Raw genomic sequence first — 23,105 nt, forward strand, 5'->3', positions numbered from 1 at the left:
GGGAGACAGGGTGCATGTTAGAAAAGCTGTAGAGGAGTTAAGCACCGCAGGGTTTAGTGGGATTCAGGAGAATGGCATTGGTTCCAGTGTCAGTTCTCAAAATCCACCACGTCTGCCCCTGAACAATTTACACATCCAATAGTATCTCAGGAGCACATTTTGGCTATATCCCAGGAACCTGGGCTTACCAAGCCTTCTAGAAAAGCTAATATGAAGCCTGCAAATTATGGTGAAAGTGTCAGAAGTTGTGTGGACCAAAAGTGAGCTTTGCACCCATCTTGCAACTAGTCTCTCCCTGCTGGGTCGTTTAGGTTATGCAGTGTCTCAGCCATTGAAGACCAATATATAAATGTGTCCGTCCTGGATTTTGCTAGCTTTTCCCTGAGTCAAGAATATTCAATTAGTTCTGCTGATAGTCTGATATCCCAGTCTATTCCCTCCGGCGACTATCGCACGTCAGCCTCAAGGGAAGTATTACCTTTTTGGAGGCCTCTAATTAGCCCATTAGCACTAAGCTGCCTGTGGTAGAAGGAGCTTTCCTCCACAACATCTACCATGAACACAAAGCAAATAAAAAAATCACTTGCTAAATGAAGCTGCATTTAAGGCAGATAATAATAAACTGATCCATCCACAACCCTCAGTCTGCTATTTCAACTGCTTCCTGAGCCAGTAGGTTCATGGACCCTATATTGGTAGGTTACTAATTTCAGGTCCCAACTTGCTGGAAAGAATGGATGCCTAGATGCTCCCCCCAACGTAGCGGGATAAGGATACCCAGAGTAATGATTTCTCTAAACCTATGGTTGGTGGACTATGCCCGCACTGTCCCTGCTCACTCTCTGGGAATCTTTGACGTAATCAAGGACTTTAAGCTGGACACACTGGCAGTTACTGAAACCGTGTTGCAGGATATTTCAGGACCAGCTATTGTAGCCTCCATGCCTGCGTGCTACGCTATGGTTACTCTAAATAGGATGAAAAGCTGAGGTGGAAGAGAGGCCCTCTTATATAGAACAACCATATAACCATATATATATATATATAATCAAGCCAATAACACGCAAAACATAATAGAGTACGCTTAGATGAATACATCTTTTTTATGTACAGATGAGCCCAATTAATTAATACATGTGTATGTAATGGGAGCTCCTCGACTCATACCATTATTACAACCGTGATCTACTTGGAGAGACTACCTGGAAAATATAACCAGTGTGGAAATATGAAAATCATAAAAATATAATTAATAAAGGAATATCTCACATAATTTGCAATTGAGAATACTTACAATACCATCTGATTTACAAATTCAGTGAACACAACACTGACAGTATGGAAATGTATTAGCCTTGACAAAGCCATGGTAGAATGCGAAACACAAGCACATGCAGCAATTTTGACTTGGGTAGAATATAGTCCTATTTAAGTGTACTCAATACTTTAGGGTGGTTTTCTACATATGAAAGTTTGATCACTGAATTTTCTAAAATAATGTTGCCATATGATAACTTGAATAATAAAAAAGCTTATGGAGTACTAACACATTGCTTCTGCGCACCATTGCCAATCGAGTGTTCCGTTACATAGTAACATTAACAGGCAGGCAGGCAGCGGAAGGATCAGAAATAATCAATTATACCTCTTTGAATAGGAGGATACTTTAACTCAGGAAGTATGTGCAAGGAGGATTCACCATTAGAGACAGTATATTCATTTCTGAGGCTTGTGGATCTGCTTAGAATCACATGCTTTGCATAGGCTGACATCTAGTGGTTTGTGTGGAGTATTACATTACTTATTTTGGCATTCGAAAAGGGACGTTGACGGTGCTTATTTTTAATAGTATCCCTACTGTTATGTGTACTGTACCCATGATCCGTCACGTGTCCAGGTCCTCAGATTGTTTTTTTTTCAGCCATTGTGTGTTTCGCAGAGTTCCAGTTCATCACTGAGCATTTATATTTCTATTACTTTAATGATAATAACTTTTCAATTTACCGTCTTTGGCGAACATGCTCGACGCAACCTACGGCTCTCGACAGTGTCGTCGAAGGCCCTGGGATTCTAGAGCTTCACAGACGGCCTACAACTCTTCAGTTTTTGCCCTAGTAGGGACAGTGGGGGGAAACATTTAGTACATTTTTAAAGAATGTCTCCACACATTTAGCCCATAACATGTTTCGTCTCGCTGTCCCCCAGCGTTCATAATGGAGAAGACTCCTTTTAAATTCTGCCCATCTTGTAATCGAAAAATTCCCTGGAAGGATACACACAGCGTGTGTAACCATTGTCTTCCAAGATATCGCCAGAATACCAGATGTTGAGCGTGTAAGCGCTTCAAACCTAAGGTGCTTGTCCCTTACGAGAACTGAACTTGCCAGAGCCATCATCTGATCTGAGAGTGTGGTGAAAACCCAGTAGAGGACAAAGCGCAAGCCCAATGATAGTGTTGGAACATAAGTGCTACTAAGCCTAGGGTTTGGAGTTCTGGGCATTCATTTCCAGACAAATAAAGGGTAAACACAGTCAACATGTTAGCGCATAGGTGATACTGGGCATTAATTGCCTAAGATGTAAGGAGCCAACATGATCATAATGTTAAATGCAATTGTTACTGGCCAACGGGTTCCATGTCATGGTCATTCTTGCCTGCCCGTAGTATTGGATTCTAGGCCATTTCTTAGCCACAGCGGGGTTGGTCGGGAGGCATGGTTTTATGGGGGAGCGAAGGTCAAATCGGTCCTTTGCACCATTTAGGGTGGGAGCCAGGTTTTAAGTGCTAAAAAATCAGGAAGCATATTTACTGGAACACTACCCTTAACTTTATCCCAACCTGTCTCGTCAATCCCTTCAAGGAAGGTACATCAATGGTCAAAATGTGGGGCTGTCTCGGCCATTAAACCCATCAACAGCCTATCGTCACTCAAACCTATCATAGAAGAGAAGAATGCCCCTTCCTCCTGTCATCTCAAGCGCTCCTGCTCCCTCCTTGAAATAGTCAGAGCGCCTCTCTCACAAGGAGCCTTTACCTCATCTATGAAAACAGGCTTAATACTCCAGCTTCTTGAAAAAAGCAATTCTCGACCCAGACAATCTTATGAACTATCTCCCGATTACCAGCCTCTCCTTCTTCGGGAATATCATTGAAAAGACAGATGGCTTACAATTCCACAAACAAATATATCATTAAATGTTGTAGCACGACTATCAATTTGGTATTAGATGCAGCACGATATAGCACCCATACAAATGGTCAATACATTGCAAATCAGTGACAAAATGGTCTTGTGTCTCTGCATCTTCTAATATTGTCGATGACACAACAGAACTCTCATTGCTTGTGAATTAAATGGGGTTTACTGATTCTGCACTTTACTTGTTTGCACACCAACTGGTCCACATGGGGAAATTGACATTATTGTGCAATGACCCTCAAGCTCCATCCTGTTGCTTTTTTTTTTTTTTTTAATTGTTCCATTCATTATTTTTTCTAAAAGGTTGTGTGAGGTGTCAGAAACGAGAGATGGACACAAAGTTTGCAACATGTGTCATGTTATGGTTATTAACATACAAAGGGGGAGGGATAAAGACTTATATATTCCTATCCTTGCAAAAATGTTCCTGCCTGTTAAACTAAAGCTAAAGAAAATTGACCTTTGTCCAAATATTTCTGACCCTCACACTAACATATACAGCCAAAATGTTTAAGGTGAATGTATCTGTTTCCAGTTCAACAAAAATGTGCACAAGTTCAAAGGTTTAACTCCAACAAAGCAATCCTTGTGTCCAGGGATTGACTCCCTTCCCCTGAATCAATTCAGGAAGAAGTTTCAAAGAGTTCTGTTCCAAAAATATTCTATTCAGTTCAATGAAAAATGTATTTCATCCCACACGTCCCTCAAATTGGCAGGTAAAGGTCTTCCATAGAACAGTTGTTCAAAACCAAAGCAACTGTTTCTTTCTTAAAATATTCTTCTCAAGATGTTTAAATAATTAGGATGATGCAACAGTCTTTTCTGTAGAATACTTTTCTCAAGATGTTAATAAGTGTTCCTTTCATAGGTTTTTCTCAGGAGGTCAAAGTAGTGTTTCCCTCATACAATACCTTTGTCAGAATGGCAAAATAAATGTCTCTTGTTGTACAATAGTTTGTCAGGATGAAGAAGTAAATGTTTTCCTTCTACAATACTGTTTATAACGACCAAGTTGTCTCCTTTACACAACTGTGTCTTTCCTGGTTTACTTGCCTATCAGGAATGGTTTCTACTTCACACAACTGTTAATGTCTCTCTGCTTGTGGTATGTCTAAACCAGGTTGCTCCACACCAACATCCCATATGAGGAGAAGTGTACAATATTTGCCTGTTTCTTTGCTTATGACAATCTGGGCTCTAGGTTTCCCCAAACTGACATCTCATGTGAGGTGAATTGTACCATTGTTGCTCTTCTTTTCTACTTGTTCGGTATTCAAATTGCCTCCCCAAGTGTCCTTCAACTTTATAACACGTCCCAGGACCCCAACTCCTTTTGGTTGACTTAGCGTTTTAAAGTGCATTGATAACGAAGAACCGTTGTCGGACCTGTTTCCCCAGTTAGTGTGTCTCTTGGTTCCCACATAGGTCTCACGTGCCTCCGGTCCTGCAGCAGCTGACTTCCACAAGAGTCCTTCTCCAGTACGCAACGCTTCCTTGTGGTTGCCTGTGAGTGTTGTCCTTCAACACGGCTTGCCACTGTGATTCTGCCTCGGGGTTCTTCTCACACTCTGCATCCTCCGTGGCTTTCCACTCCTTCATTTGAACTGCAACCACCTCCACCTCTCCTTCCACACAGTGCATGCCAAGATTCACCATTTATAAATCTCCTACACAGCTGATGATCCTTAAAACAACTAGTCTGCATCTTTAGCTTGTTCCTGTTCCACATTGACTCTTCTCTCCTCTTCCCAGTACCATAGATGTTATGGGAATTGAAGTCCAACATGGGAGGGACTTGCAAAGTGACAGCATGCCATCAGGCATTTGGGAATTATAGGATGTTCTTCACAGAAGAAGACTCCCAAGGGAGTCACTACTTCTTCCCGACACCCATCTCCTCTCATGTGATCCTCCCTCATCATGGCACCCCCAGGGTCAGGTAGCGACTGCCTTTCCCTGGCCACATGAGAGGAGATTTCAAGCTAGGGATCAGTGAATACTCTGCAGGATTCTTCATATAGGACACTATTTTGGCACATACATGATAACATATATGGTGTGCATGTGCGTTTTCTTGTTACATAATATAATGGTTGCATTTTGTGATGGTGTGAGAGTTTTAGGAATCGTTTGGCTTCCATTTAGTTGTTGCTGAGGGTTTTATTTGTTGGTGCAATATATTATTTTTTGTTGTATCCTCCTGACTCATTATTTTCATTTTTTATTAGTATTGTGCAGTTGATAAAACAACTTTTAATACATCCCACATAAATAAAACCAACACATCTATCACGTTCCAATAAATGAAGGGGTATTTGCATTCTCATTACACTTTCTCCCAAACATTTTAAGGACTGAGAAGCCTCAAGACCCAAGATTCTGCAAAATGTAGTAAAATCTGCTACCAGAAAGTTTATCAGGTAAAAAATACAGGTGTCGCTATTGCCGCTCATAAAGGTGGTCCACAGACCTTCCGCCTTGGGATTCCGACCATGCTTGCTGAATTTAGCACGTGTTGTCTTAGCCCAAGGAGGGATACACACTCCATCATGAGATGGTTAGCTGTCTCAGAACTGGAACCACTGAAAAGGCGGCATTCCCTCTAATTTCTTGCTAGGCACCCGTGACTTATAGCATCCTCACTGCATTCAATCTAACCTTAATGTACTCCCAAATGCAGTCATTTCCCAGGCATTGTTCCCAAAATTGTGGTAGGGTCAAAGACCAGATCCACACCAGACTGCTTCAGCATATAATCTGTAGTCCTTTTGATTTGGGCTATATAACTTGTATTCATTAGACCACTTCCAGACATGAAATTAGCGTAATGTAACCCAATGAGGGAACCAGACGGTGCATTAACCAGCCTCCAATACATACAGAGGCAGCTCAGATTCACTTTGGCCTTTATAGATGTATACCAAATTCCAAATAATTGGCCTCAAGCGAGGTATATGGTGGCAGTCTTAGGAGTCTCTGCATGGTAGTGTATTCCAATTTGGACAGGGAGACCAGCCTTCCCAGAGCCCAGATGTCAACCCCATAGAGCATGACCGTGAGAATCTTAACCACATACTGCTTCATCAAGACCCCCCACAGAGTAGCCACCTCCCTTATGTGTGAAAGGTCATACTGCACCTACTATCTGGGCGATCTTGACCTGTAGCTGTTCCAGGTGGGTAATGCCACTGAGTTTAGCGTCAAGCCAGATCCCCAGATATTTGTAAGTGGGGACAATTATGATCCCATCTCCATTAAGGGTCCATTGTGAGTGTTTCAGTTTTTTGTACCTGGGTGTAAAAACCATTATTTTCATCTGGGAAAGGTTAATTTTGAGCAAGTTAAGGGGGGAATAAGCGTTAAGCAGATTCAATGTTTCCTATAGGCCATGAGGGGTGAGGTTAAATAGTGCCAGGACATCTGCATAAGCCATCCACTGTAGGGGGAGAGTCACCTAACTTACGTCGCAGGAAGTTAGAGGTCCCCATAACCCCCCGCACCCTCAAGATCTCCTAGGTACAGGTTAAACAACATGAGTGCAAGAATGCACCCTTGCTTGAGACCCTTGTGAATAGCGATCCACCCCGTCATGGTGGGCAACTGATCCAGCCATACTAGGACTCTGTTGTTATCGTGAAGTTTGAACAATCATCTTCAACAGACCTGATGGAATGTGCCAACTTCTCAACTTCAGCACCAAACATTGGTCACAGAGAATTTCTCAATATCCCTCAAGCTCCCTCTGGGTGCCACTTTTTTTTGTTAAACAACATAGTTGAGCAGGAGGGGATTTGAAGCCTGGTTCGAGGCAGGTTTAGAAAGGGCAGGTTGGGTCTGGAGAAGGAAAATGTATAGACATGTCAACAATGGAAAGGTAGTTCAACATGTGGAAAATAAGTCTTTCTGTATTTACAGATGAATGGGATCCTATCGCGCAAAAAATTGAAGGAAAATCTTGCTAAACCCTTAGCGAGATTTAAGCAAATTCTGGACGTGTACCCAGGAAAGAAAGGAATAATCTCGGTGATCCACATTTGTATAAACAGTGCATTTAATGGTAATACATTAGACCAGTGGGGGAAAGGACGTACGGTATCCGTTATCAGAAGAAGTATGGTGCTGAATCTGTTTCTGATCTTATAAAATGTTGAGGGTAATGCAGTTCAAACTCCATGGAATAAAACTACTTCACAGGTGGCATACCGCTTAAGTCAAACTAGCTGAGATGTATTTGTATAGTTATGATCTGTGTTGGAGAGGATGCAGGGAAAGGGGTACGTTCTCCATGTCTGGCAGCCGTACAGGCTAATGCAGGACTTCTGGGCTGAGGTTTTCTCATGGATAAAGGGTGGGGTGAGATGCTGACACATAACCCACTTGGGATGATGTTGGGTGTCTTCTTAGCCGATAGTAGGGTAAAAGGCTTCACACATATGACAGACCATTTGCTTTGAGCAGCGAGGGCCTGCGTAGCACAAGCACTCTCCCTGCGTGCCCTTCACACATTCACACATATGACAGACCATTTGCTTTGAGCAGCGAGGGCCTACGTAGCACAAGCACTCTCTATGCGTGCCCTTCTAAAAATTCGTGCCTCTGGTATTGAGAAAAGCAAATTGGTGTGTGGTAGCACATTGGTGCATGCAACCAATCAGATGTCCATTTCAGCAGGATTATTGAACACCAGATCAGCCATTGCACATGCAGATGAGATCTGCCTTCTAATTGAGGGTCACAAGTTGGATGTACTTTTTATTACTGAAACTTGGTTCATTGATACTTCCCATTCTATTTTCCACAAATTGGTCCCAGATGGTTATGCCATTCAGCATATCACCAGGATAAGCAAAATAGGGGGAGGGATAGCTATTATCTACCGTTCCCATTTAAAATTTTAGTGTTTGAGACGCCTCAATTGGGACAATCTATCAGAGATAGGTACTCTGTCCCTTTCCCTGAATCCTAAGCACTCTGTACACATTTTATTAATGTATAGACCACCAGGATCTGCTACACTCTTTCTGAAGGGTCTAGATGATTATTTTAGTTTTATTGGTAGTAAATACAAACAGCTACTGTGTATTGGTGACCTCAATATATGGACAGATTATCTTACTAGACCTGATGCCAGACTATTACATGAGGTCCTAGCACAGCACAAGGTCACATCTCTGGCCGTTACCCCCTCTCATATAAAAGGTCATTGTCTTGACTAGTGCTAGCTAGAGGAAAAGGGATCAGCTTGGTTGATACTCTGCCTATTTGCTGGACAGACCATTACCTCAGGCTGTTCCATATTAAAACTGAATTGCATGAGGTTGCCGTGGAAACTTCTGCAAGTACCAAACAGATGCGGAAAAAAAGATCTGGATGCTATACCTGGCATGGAACTTAGTACAGCATTGACTAATTGTATTCAGATCAACGACTGTAATACTCTTTTCCAAGAAGGTACTCAAGCTATGAATCTTATCTGTACCAGATACGCACCTATGAAATATATGGTCTCCAAGAAAGCTTCTAAACCTTGGTTTACGAGAGAGCTTTTGGAACTAAAGAAGGAACATAAATATCATGAAAACAGATGGTATCGCTCTAAACTAACTGAACATCTTAATCAGGCAAATATTGCTTTAATTAGCTATAAAAAGGCACTGTTCATGGCTAAATCGCTCTTTTTATCGACCAAAATTTCATCTGCAATAAATCACCCTCAAAAACTGTTTAAGACCATCGCTGATTTTGTTAATCCAAGTACCCATGCACCAGTGAAGACCTCATCTGTAAATCATGCCAATGGTCTAAACAATTTTTTCAAAGATAAAATTTTCAAAATTCAAGAAAATATCCGGTCCCATAGAAAGCGAGACATAATTTCGGAATCTGTGGTGTCTAGCCCTATTATACATTATGTGGGACCAAAAATCCAGTTTGATTTTAAGCAAGTTTCAGCTGAGGATATTACACCACTTCTATCCGAGCTTAAACCCACAAATGATTCTCTCTTCCCTCTGCCAGCCGTGGTTGCTAAACGACTTTGTCTGGAACTCACACCTTTTATGACTAAGTTCATTAACCTCTCTCTTGCTCAGGGATTTGTCCCAGATGCTTTGAAAATGTCGATTGTCACCCCCTTGTTAAAAAAAAAACTGGACTGGATCCTGAAGACTATGGCAATTATCGCCCTATTGCAGGTCTCCCCTGGCCAGGTAAAATTTTAGAGAAAGTAGTGACTAAACAGTTAAAGGATTTTGTTGAAGATCACTGCCTACTCCATCCTTTACAGTCGGGCTTTCGTCCACTCCACTGCACGGGACAGAGACTGCACTCACGGCGGTCTGGGACGACATGTTGCAGGCAGGAGATGCTGGGAAACTTTCCTTGCTTGTAATGCTCGATCTCTCAGCTGCATTTGATACGGTGGATCATAGTGTTTTGTTAGATCGCCTAAAAAATCTAATCAATGTGGGTCCCAGGGCACTCCATTGGTTTACATTTTTTCTTACGGACCGTCAGCAAAGCGTTCAAGTGGGGGGTTTTCTTTCAGAAATACTTTCTCAGTGTTGTGGGGTGCCACAGGGATTTGCTCTCTCCCCACTTTTGTTTAATATTTACCTTCGTGCTCTGATGAACATTCTGGAAAAATATAATCTTAGGTTTCACTCCTATGCTGATGATACTCAGCTGTACATCAGACTTGACGATGTAGAGGATGCTCTTACTGTGGTCACTAGCTGCCTAGATGAGATAAGCACCTGGCTGGAGGAAACTTGGCTGCAATTGAACCCAAAAAAACGGAGGTGATTCTGTTTGGGCCTAAACATCTCCTTGCAGGAGAAAAATGTCCTCCTCCTCCTCAGTTTTTGGGGGCTAGCCTTAAATACTCCACCAAGGTCAAGAATTTGGGCTGTATCTGGCAGAGTGACCTGGGATGTAATGCCCAGGTCTCAGCCAAGGTACAGTCCGTATTCTATAATATCCGCCTCTTGCGCCAAGCTCTACCCTACGTGCCTAAAGCAGATCGTGCTGTAGTGGTGGGAGCACTGGTCAATTCAAACCTTGACTACTGTAATGTTCTGATTACTTACCGGTAATCTTCATTACTCCTAGTCCTACTCTTCCTCGTCAAAGTACTTACCTCATGAGGCACCCGCCTCCGACACAGGACCTTCTTCTTATTTCTATAACTCCTCCCCCACACCCATGTCACTTAGTTTCATATTACCAAGCCGTAGCATGGGACCTTCCCCGCAGGGAGGGTGAGGAGGGTCGTCAGTACTGTGACGAGGAAGAGTAGGACTAGGAGTAATGAAGATTACCGGTAAGTAATCAGAACATTACCTCCACGTCCACTCTTCCTCGTCCCAGTACTTACCTCATGAGGTATACCAAAGCAACAAACGGGGAAAAAGGTCCCAATGAGACAAGAGTCAAAACAGTGCAGAAACACACACCTTTAATAACTCCAATATTACATCCCCACAGACAAAACTCCAACCCCGAAGGAACCAACCCCCGAGTGGGAGACATTGAACCTATAGTGGTTGATGAAGGTGCTCTGATCAGCCCAAGTGGCAGCTCTACATATCTCCTGTAGAGAAACCCCCCTAGCATCGGCCCATGAGGCCGCCAAACCTCTGGTGGACCGCCCCTGAACGTGCGCAGGCACAGGCAGGCCCGAAGCCACATAGGCCATGGAGACCACAAGACGGATCCATCGGCTAATGGACACTACAGATGCCTTACGCCCAGCCCCAGCCGGGCCAAAAGTAATCAGAAGACTGTCAGAGCGGCAGAAAGGGGCAGTTCTAGCCAAGTACTCCAACACCGCCCGCCGCACATCAATGCTATGCCAAGCCACTTCCTCTGGCGTTTGCGGATTTTGAAAAAAGGCAGGGAGAACCAGATCCTGAGAGGTGTGAAAACGAGAAACAACTTTAGGGAGAAACTGCGGATCACACCTCAGCACCACCGAGTCTGGCAGAACCCTCAGGAAAGGGGGGTGACATAACAGAGCCCCAATCTCCCCAAGCCTACGGGCAGAAGTTATGGCAATCAGAAAAGCAGTCTTCAGCGTCAGATGTTTCATATCAATTTCGGAAATGGGCTCAAAAGGAGGCCCTTGAAGAAACTTTAAGACAAGAGGGAGATCCCAAGGAGGAAGCCCCTTATAAGTACAAGGACGGGAAGAAGAAAAACACCTGAGCAACTTCCCCACCAACACCTCCCCATCCAAGTGCCCATCAGAGTCCCCCAAAAGGAATTTTATGGAGGCCCACTGAGAGCGAAGCGTGGAAACCGCCAGGCCCTTGTCAAACCCATCCCGGAGGAATTGAAGGATAGCGGGGAGGCCAGAACGCAGGGGTGGAATCCCAGACCGCCCACACCAGTCCCGGAAATGGCTCCAATGTCTGCCGTAAGCCTTCAGAGTGGAGGGTCTAAGAGCATTCATTATGGAATCCACCACAGGACCAGAAAACCCCTGAGATATCAGCCTAGCCCGTGCAATATCCACACTGCCCATTGTATCTGGCGGACCCCCAACCGTAGCTCCCCCAGAAGGGGACAAGGCCACTTCGGAACCAGCCAAGGCTCCTGGCACCGAAGCTCCAACAGAGAGGGGAACCAACTCCGGCGGGGCCATTACGGAGCGAACAACAATACAGTCACCCTGGATATTCTGATGCGCTGAACCACCCGAGGCAGAAGAGGAATAGGTGGAAAAGCATAAAGGAGACCCTGAGGCCACTGCACAGAGAGGGCGTCCACCCCCCACGCACCCTCTGTCTGAAAACGAGAGCAGAAGAGGGGAACTTTTGCTGAGGCTGGAGACGCAAACAGGTCCAGAATAGGGGTCCCGAACCTGACACAGATCTCTGCAAAAACCTGGGTCGAGAGGACCAGTTCCACCGAGGAGGGAAACCGGCGGCTGAGTAGATCCGCCCGAACATTGTCCACCCCCCTGATATGTGAAGCCACCAGGGACACCAGATGTGATTCCCCCCAAGCACCTATCTGAGCTGCCAGGGCATTCAAGGAGCGGCCGGAACCCCCTTGGCGGTTGACGTAAGCCAAAGCTGTCGTATTGTCCGTCCGGACCAAAACTGCCCGGCCCATCAGCAACCTCCTGAAGTACACCAGAGCCCGGAGAATGGCACACAACTCTCGCCAATTGGATGTCCGATGGCTCTCTTCCGGATCCCACAACCCCTGAACAGAGAGAACTCCCAACGTAGCTCCCCAGCCCCTTCCACTGGCGTCGGTAGTAAGTGTGGTCACCGGAGGAATGATCAGGGACACCCCAGCCCGTAGTTTCGGAACCCTCAACCACCACTGCAGGGAGACCCGCAGCGCCAGAGACACCGGAATCAAAGCCTCGAAAGCTTGAGATGAAGGGAGCCAGTGGGAGAGAAGGTAGGACACCAGGGGGCGTAGATGAAGACGGGCCCAGGGAACTAGAAACACGCAAGAAGCCATGTGCCCCTGCAATTTCAGCAATAGGCGGGCCGGGACATACTGCCTCCCGAGAACCCTGCCCAGAACAGTCAGCAAGCGACGGACCCTCTCCAGGGACAGGAACACCTTCCCCATCCTGGTGCAAACCTGTGCACCAATGAAAACTAGATCCTGAGAAGCCTCCAGTTGGGACTTCTGCCAGTTGACCAGGAAACCCCAGTCCTGTAATGCCTGGCAGACCAATCGGAGATGAGAAATGACAGTCTGCCGGCAGGACGCTTTGACCAACCAATCGTCCAGGTAGGGAAATATCTGAATGCCCCGCAGATGTAAGTGCGCCACCAGGGGAGCCACCAGCTTGGTGAAAACTCTGGGGGCAGATCGCAGTCCGAACGGGAGCACCCTGAACTGAAAATGTCGGGATCCCACTGCAAAGCGGAAGAACTGCATGTGCCAGGGACGGAGAGCCACATGGTAATAAGCGTCCTGGAGATCCAGAGATGTCATCCAATCCCCCTTTATTAACATCGGAAGAATGTTCTGTAAAGTCTCCATCTTGAAGTGTTCCTTTTGGACGAAGCAGTTCAGGGCTTTGAGGTCCAGAATTAGACGGTACTTCCCCGAAGGTTTGGGGACCAGGAACACCCGTGAGTAGAACCCCTGACCCTGCACAGGGAGAGGAACGGGCATGATGGCCGCCTTCAACACTAATTCGGAGAGCGCGGCGTCCATGGCCAACCTCTTGAGCCGAGACCTGGGAACCACAGTCCGAACCATGCAATGCTGGATAGGAGGAGACAGGAAATGCACTCGATACCCCCATTGTACTGTGTCCAGAACCCATGAGTCGGAACACCGCCTTTCCCATACTGGAAAAAACTGCCGGAGCCGCCCGCCCACCGGCAATTCCAAACCGTCAGGACTTAGGTGCCGGGCCAGGACGTGAAGAGCGTGGAGGACCCCGACCCCCCCTAGCCCTCCGAAAAGAATGTGATGAGGAGCCAGGAAAAGACCTGCTGGTCACTGGACCAGCCCCAGAGGAAGATTTCTTGGCCGTTGAAGGAGGCTTGCGTCGAAGTTTGTCAGCATGTTTGTCCGCCCTAAAAACTTTGTGCACCTTATCTTCAAGGCAATCACCAAAAAGCCTGGACCCAGTGAAAGGAAGTTTCAGGGCAGCCGCCTTCTGAGACCCATCAGTGTTCCAGTCCCTTAGGTGCAAATGCCTCCGGGCAGATATACCAGCCCCCATGGCCATGGCTGAACCACGCACCCCATCAAAAGCCAGATCGGCCAAAAACTCAACCTGTCTCTGCATGTCTGTAAGCAAAGGGGCACAATCAGAGCCTTCATTGACAGCCTTTTTCAACTCCCTGAAACCATTCAACACTGTTTCAGCTGTGTAGGAACCATAGATATTTGCTCGAAGGGCCAGATGCGCCCCTGCATGAACCTTCTTAAGGCCGGAATTAACTCGGCGGTCCACTGGATCCCGGACGGCCGCCTCCTCGGCCGACATAGAGGAGCGACCCACCAGGCTGGCGAGGATAACGTCGACCTCAACTGGATCAGACAGCAAAGTCTCGCCCTTCAAAGGGTAAAGTTTGGACATGAAGCGGGGCATTGCAATCTTCTCCGGGTCATGCCATTCCCGGAGGATTTTTTCCCGGATATCGGAAACCAATGGCAACCCCTTCCTAGGTGTATGCCTATACTGGCGAATAGAAGGGTCGGCCCCCTCCACCGGCACCAGGGGCTCTGAAAATCCCATGCAATCTCCAACTTGAGCCAGCACCTCCTCCACTCCCTCTCTGTCCAGATACTTCCCTTCAGCATCAGCCAAAGAGGAACAAGAAGAGGCCGATGACTCAGCGCCAGAAGAAGAGGAGGATGAGGAAGACAGACGCCTGCGCTTGTGTCCATGAGCATGTGTGCGACTCCCTCTACGATGCTTAAGCAGCTTCTTCAAATCCTTTCTGGTCAGGGAAAAACGCTTAGCCTTCTTCTTTCTCTTTCTGTGTAAATCAGGAGAAGAGGAAGACGAAGAAGAAGAAGACAGGACCAGATGCCTGCTCTTTGCAGAATGTTTTCCCATGTTGAGTAAGCCCAAAAACAGTGACCAAGGAAGCCTGCTTCACCAAAGACCCCTGCACACTGAACCAAGGCTCCACATACAAACAATTGCTAACGTGCCTCTCCCACATTCAAATAGAGGCCAGAAAGAACAATAACCAATAGGAACAACATCAATTAATTCCTATGGCAACATGCCTGTAGCATCAGAGGAGCCCACCCTCCTCCGGAGCACGTGGCTCAAACAAGAAAAAGGAGCCGCCAATCCGTGCACAGCCGCCCATGGAGCATGGCCATGCAACAGGAAAAACATGCCCCCCCTTCTCCTTACCTGAACCCGGGTCCGTTCTCCCAGAACCCGGGCCACGATGCCCTTCGCTGGCCAAAGCCCAGCAGAAACCAGGCAAGGCAGCCTGACTCAACCGGGTCCCAAGCCCCGCAGGGAACCCAGGAGTCTTGCCACACCTGAAGGAGCCGAAGGCCCCGCCACACAGCCCCATCAGGGGGCCAGCATTCGGAGCTCCCCAGCGCCCCGCGCCGGGAAGAAAAAACAAGCCCAACCTGCCGGAGGCAGGAAAAATTAAACTAAGTGACGTGGGTGTGGGGGAGGAGTTATAGAAATAAGAAGAAATAGAAGAAGGTCCTGTGTCGGAGGCGGGTGCCTCATGAGGTAAGTACTGGGACGAGGAAGAGTGGACGTGGAGGTAATGGTCTTCTGGCCGGAGCACCAAGTAATCAAATCCATCGTCTCCAGAAAGCACAAAATGCTGGAGTCAGACTGGTCTTTGGTGTACCCAAAAATACTCACACATCCGGTCTTCGTCGGTCACTACACTGGCTGACAGTCGAAGATCGGATTGAATTTAAGATTGGCTGCTTGGTTTATCGATGCCTGCACGATATTGCACCAGCATACTTGATAGATAAATTGAGACGATACCAACCCACTCGCACTCTCAGGTCGGAGGATCATTTCCTTCTTGTAATTCCTAGGATGAAGTACAGGTCTAGGGGAGATCGGTGCTTTTCAGTGACGGGGCCCAGATTGTGGAATAGTCTTCCGTTATATCTGAGACAAGCCAACTCCCTGATGACCTTTAGAGCAGGTCTTAAAACTCATCTCTTTAAATAAAGCTGTTATTATGACTATCTTTGTTTGCTGTATAGTTCTGTCTATCTAGTTGGTCTTTCTGGCCATCTGAGTGTCATCTTCTTGTTCCATCTGCGCCAGGATACGATTCGGTTTGTTGTGTGCGCGCTTATAAATACCTCAAAATCAGAAGTCGCCAAGGCCACCTAGAAGACAGGAATTGATTAATAAAGCCAAGGCACATTACCAAATGGAAAAGATAACTGCCTTGCTAAACAACGTGAACAGCAATTTGGAAATAAGAGTCGTTTCCCTTTTGGTCCGCGCGTGGCACCTAAAAACGAAGCCTCAGATGGTAAGGTGAAAGGCTTGAGGCGGGGAACTAAGGGAAAGAACTGAATTAATGTTGATTAATTGGATGTTCTACCTTATTGGAATAATTAGTTATGTGACCTGGTACAGTCGCTTAGGGGGATGATAAAGAAATTTCTTAGTACCATTTTTGGGAATTGGGGAGGGGAGAGAGTGGGAATGGGGGAATAAATCGAGTTTAGTGGCTGTATTAGTGAAGGTTTGGATAAGCATATTGCTGGAACAATTGATTTGGGTATATGCTAAACTGTTAAGTATTGGAGGTATGATTATTCTCATTTGTAACATCTGCTTCTGAAAAGAAATAATTTAATGGGATTAAAAAAACTGGTAAAGGTATTAATATTTTTAGTATATATTTGAGCGGATTATTGAATTTGTTCCATGTTTTGCTATGGACCACGCTTTTTGAACTGCCTGCATTAATGTCTAAGTATTACTTAGCTGAGCAGTTGCGTAGAGGTCTGTTTTAGTTGATTGAGTCCTTGGGACACTATCCCAAATTTTATTTACTTTTATTTGTACAGGCCTTCTGTGTTAGCCACAAGTTACAGGTTTCAAACTGGATATATGCGTGACAAACAGTATAACATCACTTTAAACTGTGTTTTGTTTATCTCTTTTGGACACTGTTACTGTTTGCTACTCATTGCTAATATTGTGTACTTACCTTTCTGTAGTGTGCAGCTTTTATGTAAAGAGTGTAACAAAAACAAATGTGCATTGCCAAACTCCTATACATATAATAAGCAAGGGCAGAATTGGTACTTTATCTCTGTAAATAATGCAATGTGGATTGTTGGCAGAGCCTTCAAGTGGCCCATAGACACACTATTCATGATAAAGTACATACTTGTCTCTGTGTATGTGTCATTTGAATTTAGGTACATACTTGTCTCTGTGTATGTGTCATTTGAATTTAGGTACATACTTGTCTCTGTGTATGTGTCATTTGAATTTTGTATAGTATTTATCTTCTCCAAACTGCTCTGCCACGTTTCAAGCCATGAGAGTTTGGATAAACTTGACTTGAGGAAAACCCTGTCTGAACACACTAAGGTTTGTCGTCCTTGAACCCCTCTAGAGGACTTAATAAAAAGCTCTGAAATGTTAGCATAAGAGGAGCTCACTATATCCGTGAAAGGGAAGCCAAGCAATATAATGAGTACAGTTTAGAAGTTCTTTTGTGTGCTCTTGCCATCGCTCACCAATCGGTGTATGAACTGTGCATCTGTTTGAAATCTTTCTGAATCCCTGCCAGATTAACTATAGTTGCAATAAAACTGTAGCATTCCATGCTGTGATTCTTTGGGTGCCTTTCATGTAATTGTGCGTTGTTGATAATCGTACACTGCCTATATTTAATCATTGCTCTTTATTTCTTCAGCTCAAATGAATGAGAGGAGTGATGGAGAACAATGGATTCATGCAAGCACAGACACTGGCAGGGTATCCCTTCAAATACAAAACTGGTTCCAGTCTCTTAAACTTCAAACCTCTTGATTTATTCAAGACAGATACAATCATGTACAGTACTGTCTCCCTGATATTGCTGCAAAAATGTTCTTCTGTCCAAACTCCTAAAAGCTAGACCTGTCGATGTATGTTTGCACAATAGGTGTGTGTATATAACAAATACTGTGTTTTACATCTAGTCTGTGTCGCGTCTTGATTTTTAGCTGTGTTTTATTCTCAGATCTTGACCTACTAAGCCCTGTTTTTCTGAAGAAGTTAGTTTGGTGTGCACTTTGTCCTCTGTATTTTGGAACCAACTGTTTGTTTGCTTTGAATTATCTTTTGGCAGTCCTTGCTCTTTTCCCCACAATTGGAAAGCCAGAGGTCAAATACCTCAGCAGCTCTAGGAAACCCCTCATGGACCTGCAAAATTTACTTGTGGCTGCACCCCCTTGGGAAGATGAACAGCAGACTGTTGGCCTGTATTGTAGGAGAACTATTTCTACTGACCAAGGGGTGATAGATAATATATTTGTCACGCCCATAATTCACAATTTCACCCCAGACACATACCACCTTTATGGCAGAGCATTCAGTGTCTTTGCAACGAGACATGTAGAAGGTGCAACTTTTGTAAAGGAACCAGAGCATTTACTACAAGTGAAAAGGTGCGTCTCCCCAAAGGGGGCCTCTAGTCTGTGGTGATAGGGTGCATTGGCCGAGGCTGTGGGCATGTAAGTTGGTTGTAGAATTGTAGTGTCTGTTGGGAGGGGTGTGCAATTGCTGTGTGTGAGTGGATTATTTGGTATAAATGGGCAGGCAGCTTGTTGGGGGCAAAGACAATCATGAAACCACACATGGCAAATTATAAAATGGCATAGAAAAATGTATGAAAGTTATCACAAAGAAATAGAAGTCATAGCAGTACATGATAAAAATGTATAGCAAACAAAACAACCTGGTGTCTTCTCTGCACTCGTTCCACTGGCCCTCTGCATATTGCCACTATGAATCTCAGCCGCCCCTCTGTTTGCAGTCCTATAGATTCATTGCAGCACGTGTGCAACAATGATGAGGGGATTGTGAGATGAGGGAAGCGGGCAGTCTGGAAACGCCACTCAATACCATAAACAAAGCAGTGAAGCATTCTGCAAGCGATCGGGGCAGGGGCGAGAGTGATTGGTCGTTTGAGCTTGAGGCTTTTGGGAGCTACTGGTATAGACTTCTGTGACAATCGGTGGTAGAAGTGTACCAAAAAAAGTAGTGGAACTGTGGTCCTGTAATTAAGGCTCCTATTACACCTTTACAATTTCACAGTGACATGAATGGACAAATCCTCTATATAGAATAGTGAATATGTCGCAAAAAGTAGAGGAATGGTAAATGGAAAAAAATAAGTCATGGGACAGCTCCTGACTGTTCCCGCTCACTTTGATAACTGAACTCTCACTTTGATCACTGAACTCAATGTTATTTTGACCCTCTTTTCTTTTTCTTGCTTGTTTTCTGTTAATTAATTGTTCATTTCTTTCCTTATTCTCTCAATTTCTTTCTGGTTTCCCTTTTCCTTTCTCTCACTTAGCGCTTACCTGCTGCCTTGCTTTTTTTTACTCTCTTCCTTTCCATTTATTTAATTTTCCCTTTTTTCGTTAATTTCCTACTTGCTTTTTCCTGGTTTCTTGCCTTCCTATAATTGAAAAACACAACATTACCTCCAGTTGTTGTGTGGAAACATCTAGTGGATAATGCATTTGAGAATATGACAAATCAAACAGAAATATTGGCTATTTATTTTTAAAACCAACTTCCTGTGCCTTAAATATTATGATCAGGCATGAGCCATACCAAAGTGTCCATCCTCCTCTAAGATAGAATAAAATGAATGATCAAAGTATTGCATCTGATGGAAGTGTAATACACAATCAACGGTTCACACATTAGCACAATCCTTTCTAGAGGCCAGAAAGAACAATAACCAATAGGAACAACATCAATTAATTCCTATGGCAACATGCCTGTAGCATCAGAGGAGCCCACCCTCCTCCGGAGCACGTGGCTCAAACAAGAAAAAGGAGCCGCCAATCCGTGCACAGCCGCCCATGGAGCATGGCCATGCAACAGGAAAAACATGCCCCCCCTTCTCCTTACCTGAACCCGGGTCCGTTCTCCCAGAACCCGGGCCACGATGCCCTTCGCTGGCCAAAGCCCAGCAGAAACCAGGCAAGGCAGCCTGACTCAACCGGGTCCCAAGCCCCGCAGGGAACCCAGGAGTCTTGCCACACCTGAAGGAGCCGAAGGCCCCGCCACACAGCCCCATCAGGGGGCCAGCATTCGGAGCTCCCCAGCGCCCCGCGCCGGGAAGAAAAAACAAGCCCAACCTGCCGGAGGCAGGAAAAATTAAACTAAGTGACGTGGGTGTGGGGGAGGAGTTATAGAAATAAGAAGAAATAGAAGAAGGTCCTGTGTCGGAGGCGGGTGCCTCATGAGGTAAGTACTGGGACGAGGAAGAGTGGACGTGGAGGTAATGGTCTTCTGGCCGGAGCACCAAGTAATCAAATCCATCGTCTCCAGAAAGCACAAAATGCTGGAGTCAGACTGGTCTTTGGTGTACCCAAAAATACTCACACATCCGGTCTTCGTCGGTCACTACACTGGCTGACAGTCGAAGATCGGATTGAATTTAAGATTGGCTGCTTGGTTTATCGATGCCTGCACGATATTGCACCAGCATACTTGATAGATAAATTGAGACGATACCAACCCACTCGCACTCTCAGGTCGGAGGATCATTTCCTTCTTGTAATTCCTAGGATGAAGTACAGGTCTAGGGGAGATCGGTGCTTTTCAGTGACGGGGCCCAGATTGTGGAATAGTCTTCCGTTATATCTGAGACAAGCCAACTCCCTGATGACCTTTAGAGCAGGTCTTAAAACTCATCTCTTTAAATAAAGCTGTTATTATGACTATCTTTGTTTGCTGTATAGTTCTGTCTATCTAGTTGGTCTTTCTGGCCATCTGAGTGTCATCTTCTTGTTCCATCTGCGCCAGGATACGATTCGGTTTGTTGTGTGCGCGCTTATAAATACCTCAAAATCAGAAGTCGCCAAGGCCACCTAGAAGACAGGAATTGATTAATAAAGCCAAGGCACATTACCAAATGGAAAAGATAACTGCCTTGCTAAACAACGTGAACAGCAATTTGGAAATAAGAGTCGTTTCCCTTTTGGTCCGCGCGTGGCACCTAAAAACGAAGCCTCAGATGGTAAGGTGAAAGGCTTGAGGCGGGGAACTAAGGGAAAGAACTGAATTAATGTTGATTAATTGGATGTTCTACCTTATTGGAATAATTAGTTATGTGACCTGGTACAGTCGCTTAGGGGGATGATAAAGAAATTTCTTAGTACCATTTTTGGGAATTGGGGAGGGGAGAGAGTGGGAATGGGGGAATAAATCGAGTTTAGTGGCTGTATTAGTGAAGGTTTGGATAAGCATATTGCTGGAACAATTGATTTGGGTATATGCTAAACTGTTAAGTATTGGAGGTATGATTATTCTCATTTGTAACATCTGCTTCTGAAAAGAAATAATTTAATGGGATTAAAAAAACTGGTAAAGGTATTAATATTTTTAGTATATATTTGAGCGGATTATTGAATTTGTTCCATGTTTTGCTATGGACCACGCTTTTTGAACTGCCTGCATTAATGTCTAAGTATTACTTAGCTGAGCAGTTGCGTAGAGGTCTGTTTTAGTTGATTGAGTCCTTGGGACACTATCCCAAATTTTATTTACTTTTATTTGTACAGGCCTTCTGTGTTAGCCACAAGTTACAGGTTTCAAACTGGATATATGCGTGACAAACAGTATAACATCACTTTAAACTGTGTTTTGTTTATCTCTTTTGGACACTGTTACTGTTTGCTACTCATTGCTAATATTGTGTACTTACCTTTCTGTAGTGTGCAGCTTTTATGTAAAGAGTGTAACAAAAACAAATGTGCATTGCCAAACTCCTATACATATAATAAGCAAGGGCAGAATTGGTACTTTATCTCTGTAAATAATGCAATGTGGATTGTTGGCAGAGCCTTCAAGTGGCCCATAGACACACTATTCATGATAAAGTACATACTTGTCTCTGTGTATGTGTCATTTGAATTTAGGTACATACTTGTCTCTGTGTATGTGTCATTTGAATTTAGGTACATACTTGTCTCTGTGTATGTGTCATTTGAATTTTGTATAGTATTTATCTTCTCCAAACTGCTCTGCCACGTTTCAAGCCATGAGAGTTTGGATAAACTTGACTTGAGGAAAACCCTGTCTGAACACACTAAGGTTTGTCGTCCTTGAACCCCTCTAGAGGACTTAATAAAAAGCTCTGAAATGTTAGCATAAGAGGAGCTCACTATATCCGTGAAAGGGAAGCCAAGCAATATAATGAGTACAGTTTAGAAGTTCTTTTGTGTGCTCTTGCCATCGCTCACCAATCGGTGTATGAACTGTGCATCTGTTTGAAATCTTTCTGAATCCCTGCCAGATTAACTATAGTTGCAATAAAACTGTAGCATTCCATGCTGTGATTCTTTGGGTGCCTTTCATGTAATTGTGCGTTGTTGATAATCGTACACTGCCTATATTTAATCATTGCTCTTTATTTCTTCAGCTCAAATGAATGAGAGGAGTGATGGAGAACAATGGATTCATGCAAGCACAGACACTGGCAGGGTATCCCTTCAAATACAAAACTGGTTCCAGTCTCTTAAACTTCAAACCTCTTGATTTATTCAAGACAGATACAATCATGTACAGTACTGTCTCCCTGATATTGCTGCAAAAATGTTCTTCTGTCCAAACTCCTAAAAGCTAGACCTGTCGATGTATGTTTGCACAATAGGTGTGTGTATATAACAAATACTGTGTTTTACATCTAGTCTGTGTCGCGTCTTGATTTTTAGCTGTGTTTTATTCTCAGATCTTGACCTACTAAGCCCTGTTTTTCTGAAGAAGTTTGTTTGGTGTGCACTTTGTCCTCTGTATTTTGGAACCAACTGTTTGTTTGCTTTGAATTATCTTTTGGCAGTCCTTGCTCTTTTCCCCACAATTGGAAAGCCAGAGGTCAAATACCTCAGCAGCTCTAGGAAACCCCTCATGGACCTGCAAAATTTACTTGTGGCTGCACCCCCTTGGGAAGATGAACAGCAGACTGTTGGCCTGTATTGTAGGAGAACTATTTCTACTGACCAAGGGGTGATAGATAATATATTTGTCACGCCCATAATTCACAATTTCACCCCAGACACATACCACCTTTATGGCAGAGCATTCAGTGTCTTTGCAACGAGACATGTAGAAGGTGCAACTTTTGTAAAGGAACCAGAGCATTTACTACAAGTGAAAAGGTGCGTCTCCCCAAAGGGGGCCTCTAGTCTGTGGTGATAGGGTGCATTGGCCGAGGCTGT

The 23,105-nt window shown here is 44.7% G+C and overlaps 1 protein-coding gene across 4 annotated transcripts in view; it reads left to right on the plus strand.

Moving 5' to 3' along the window:
- Positions 1-22,576, plus strand: part of FAM185A (family with sequence similarity 185 member A) — a 432,094-nt gene extending 409,518 nt beyond the window's left edge. For 3 of the 4 annotated variants that reach the window (XM_069628056.1, XM_069628054.1, XM_069628057.1), the window contains one exon: positions 17,576-17,842. In XM_069628056.1, coding sequence (XP_069484157.1) covers positions 17,576-17,691 — 116 coding nt within the window. In that variant the 3' untranslated portion in view covers positions 17,692-17,842. Of the gene's footprint in view, positions 1-17,575; positions 17,843-22,309 lie in introns of those variants that run through there. The other variant, XM_069628055.1, reaches the window with a different exon arrangement.
- Positions 22,577-23,105: the final 529 nt, after the last annotated feature.

This window comes from Ambystoma mexicanum, chromosome 12 (genome assembly GCF_040938575.1).
Source record: "Ambystoma mexicanum isolate Mex_15411 chromosome 12, UKY_AmexF1_1, whole genome shotgun sequence".
Classification (NCBI taxonomy): domain Eukaryota; kingdom Metazoa; phylum Chordata; class Amphibia; order Caudata; family Ambystomatidae; genus Ambystoma; species Ambystoma mexicanum.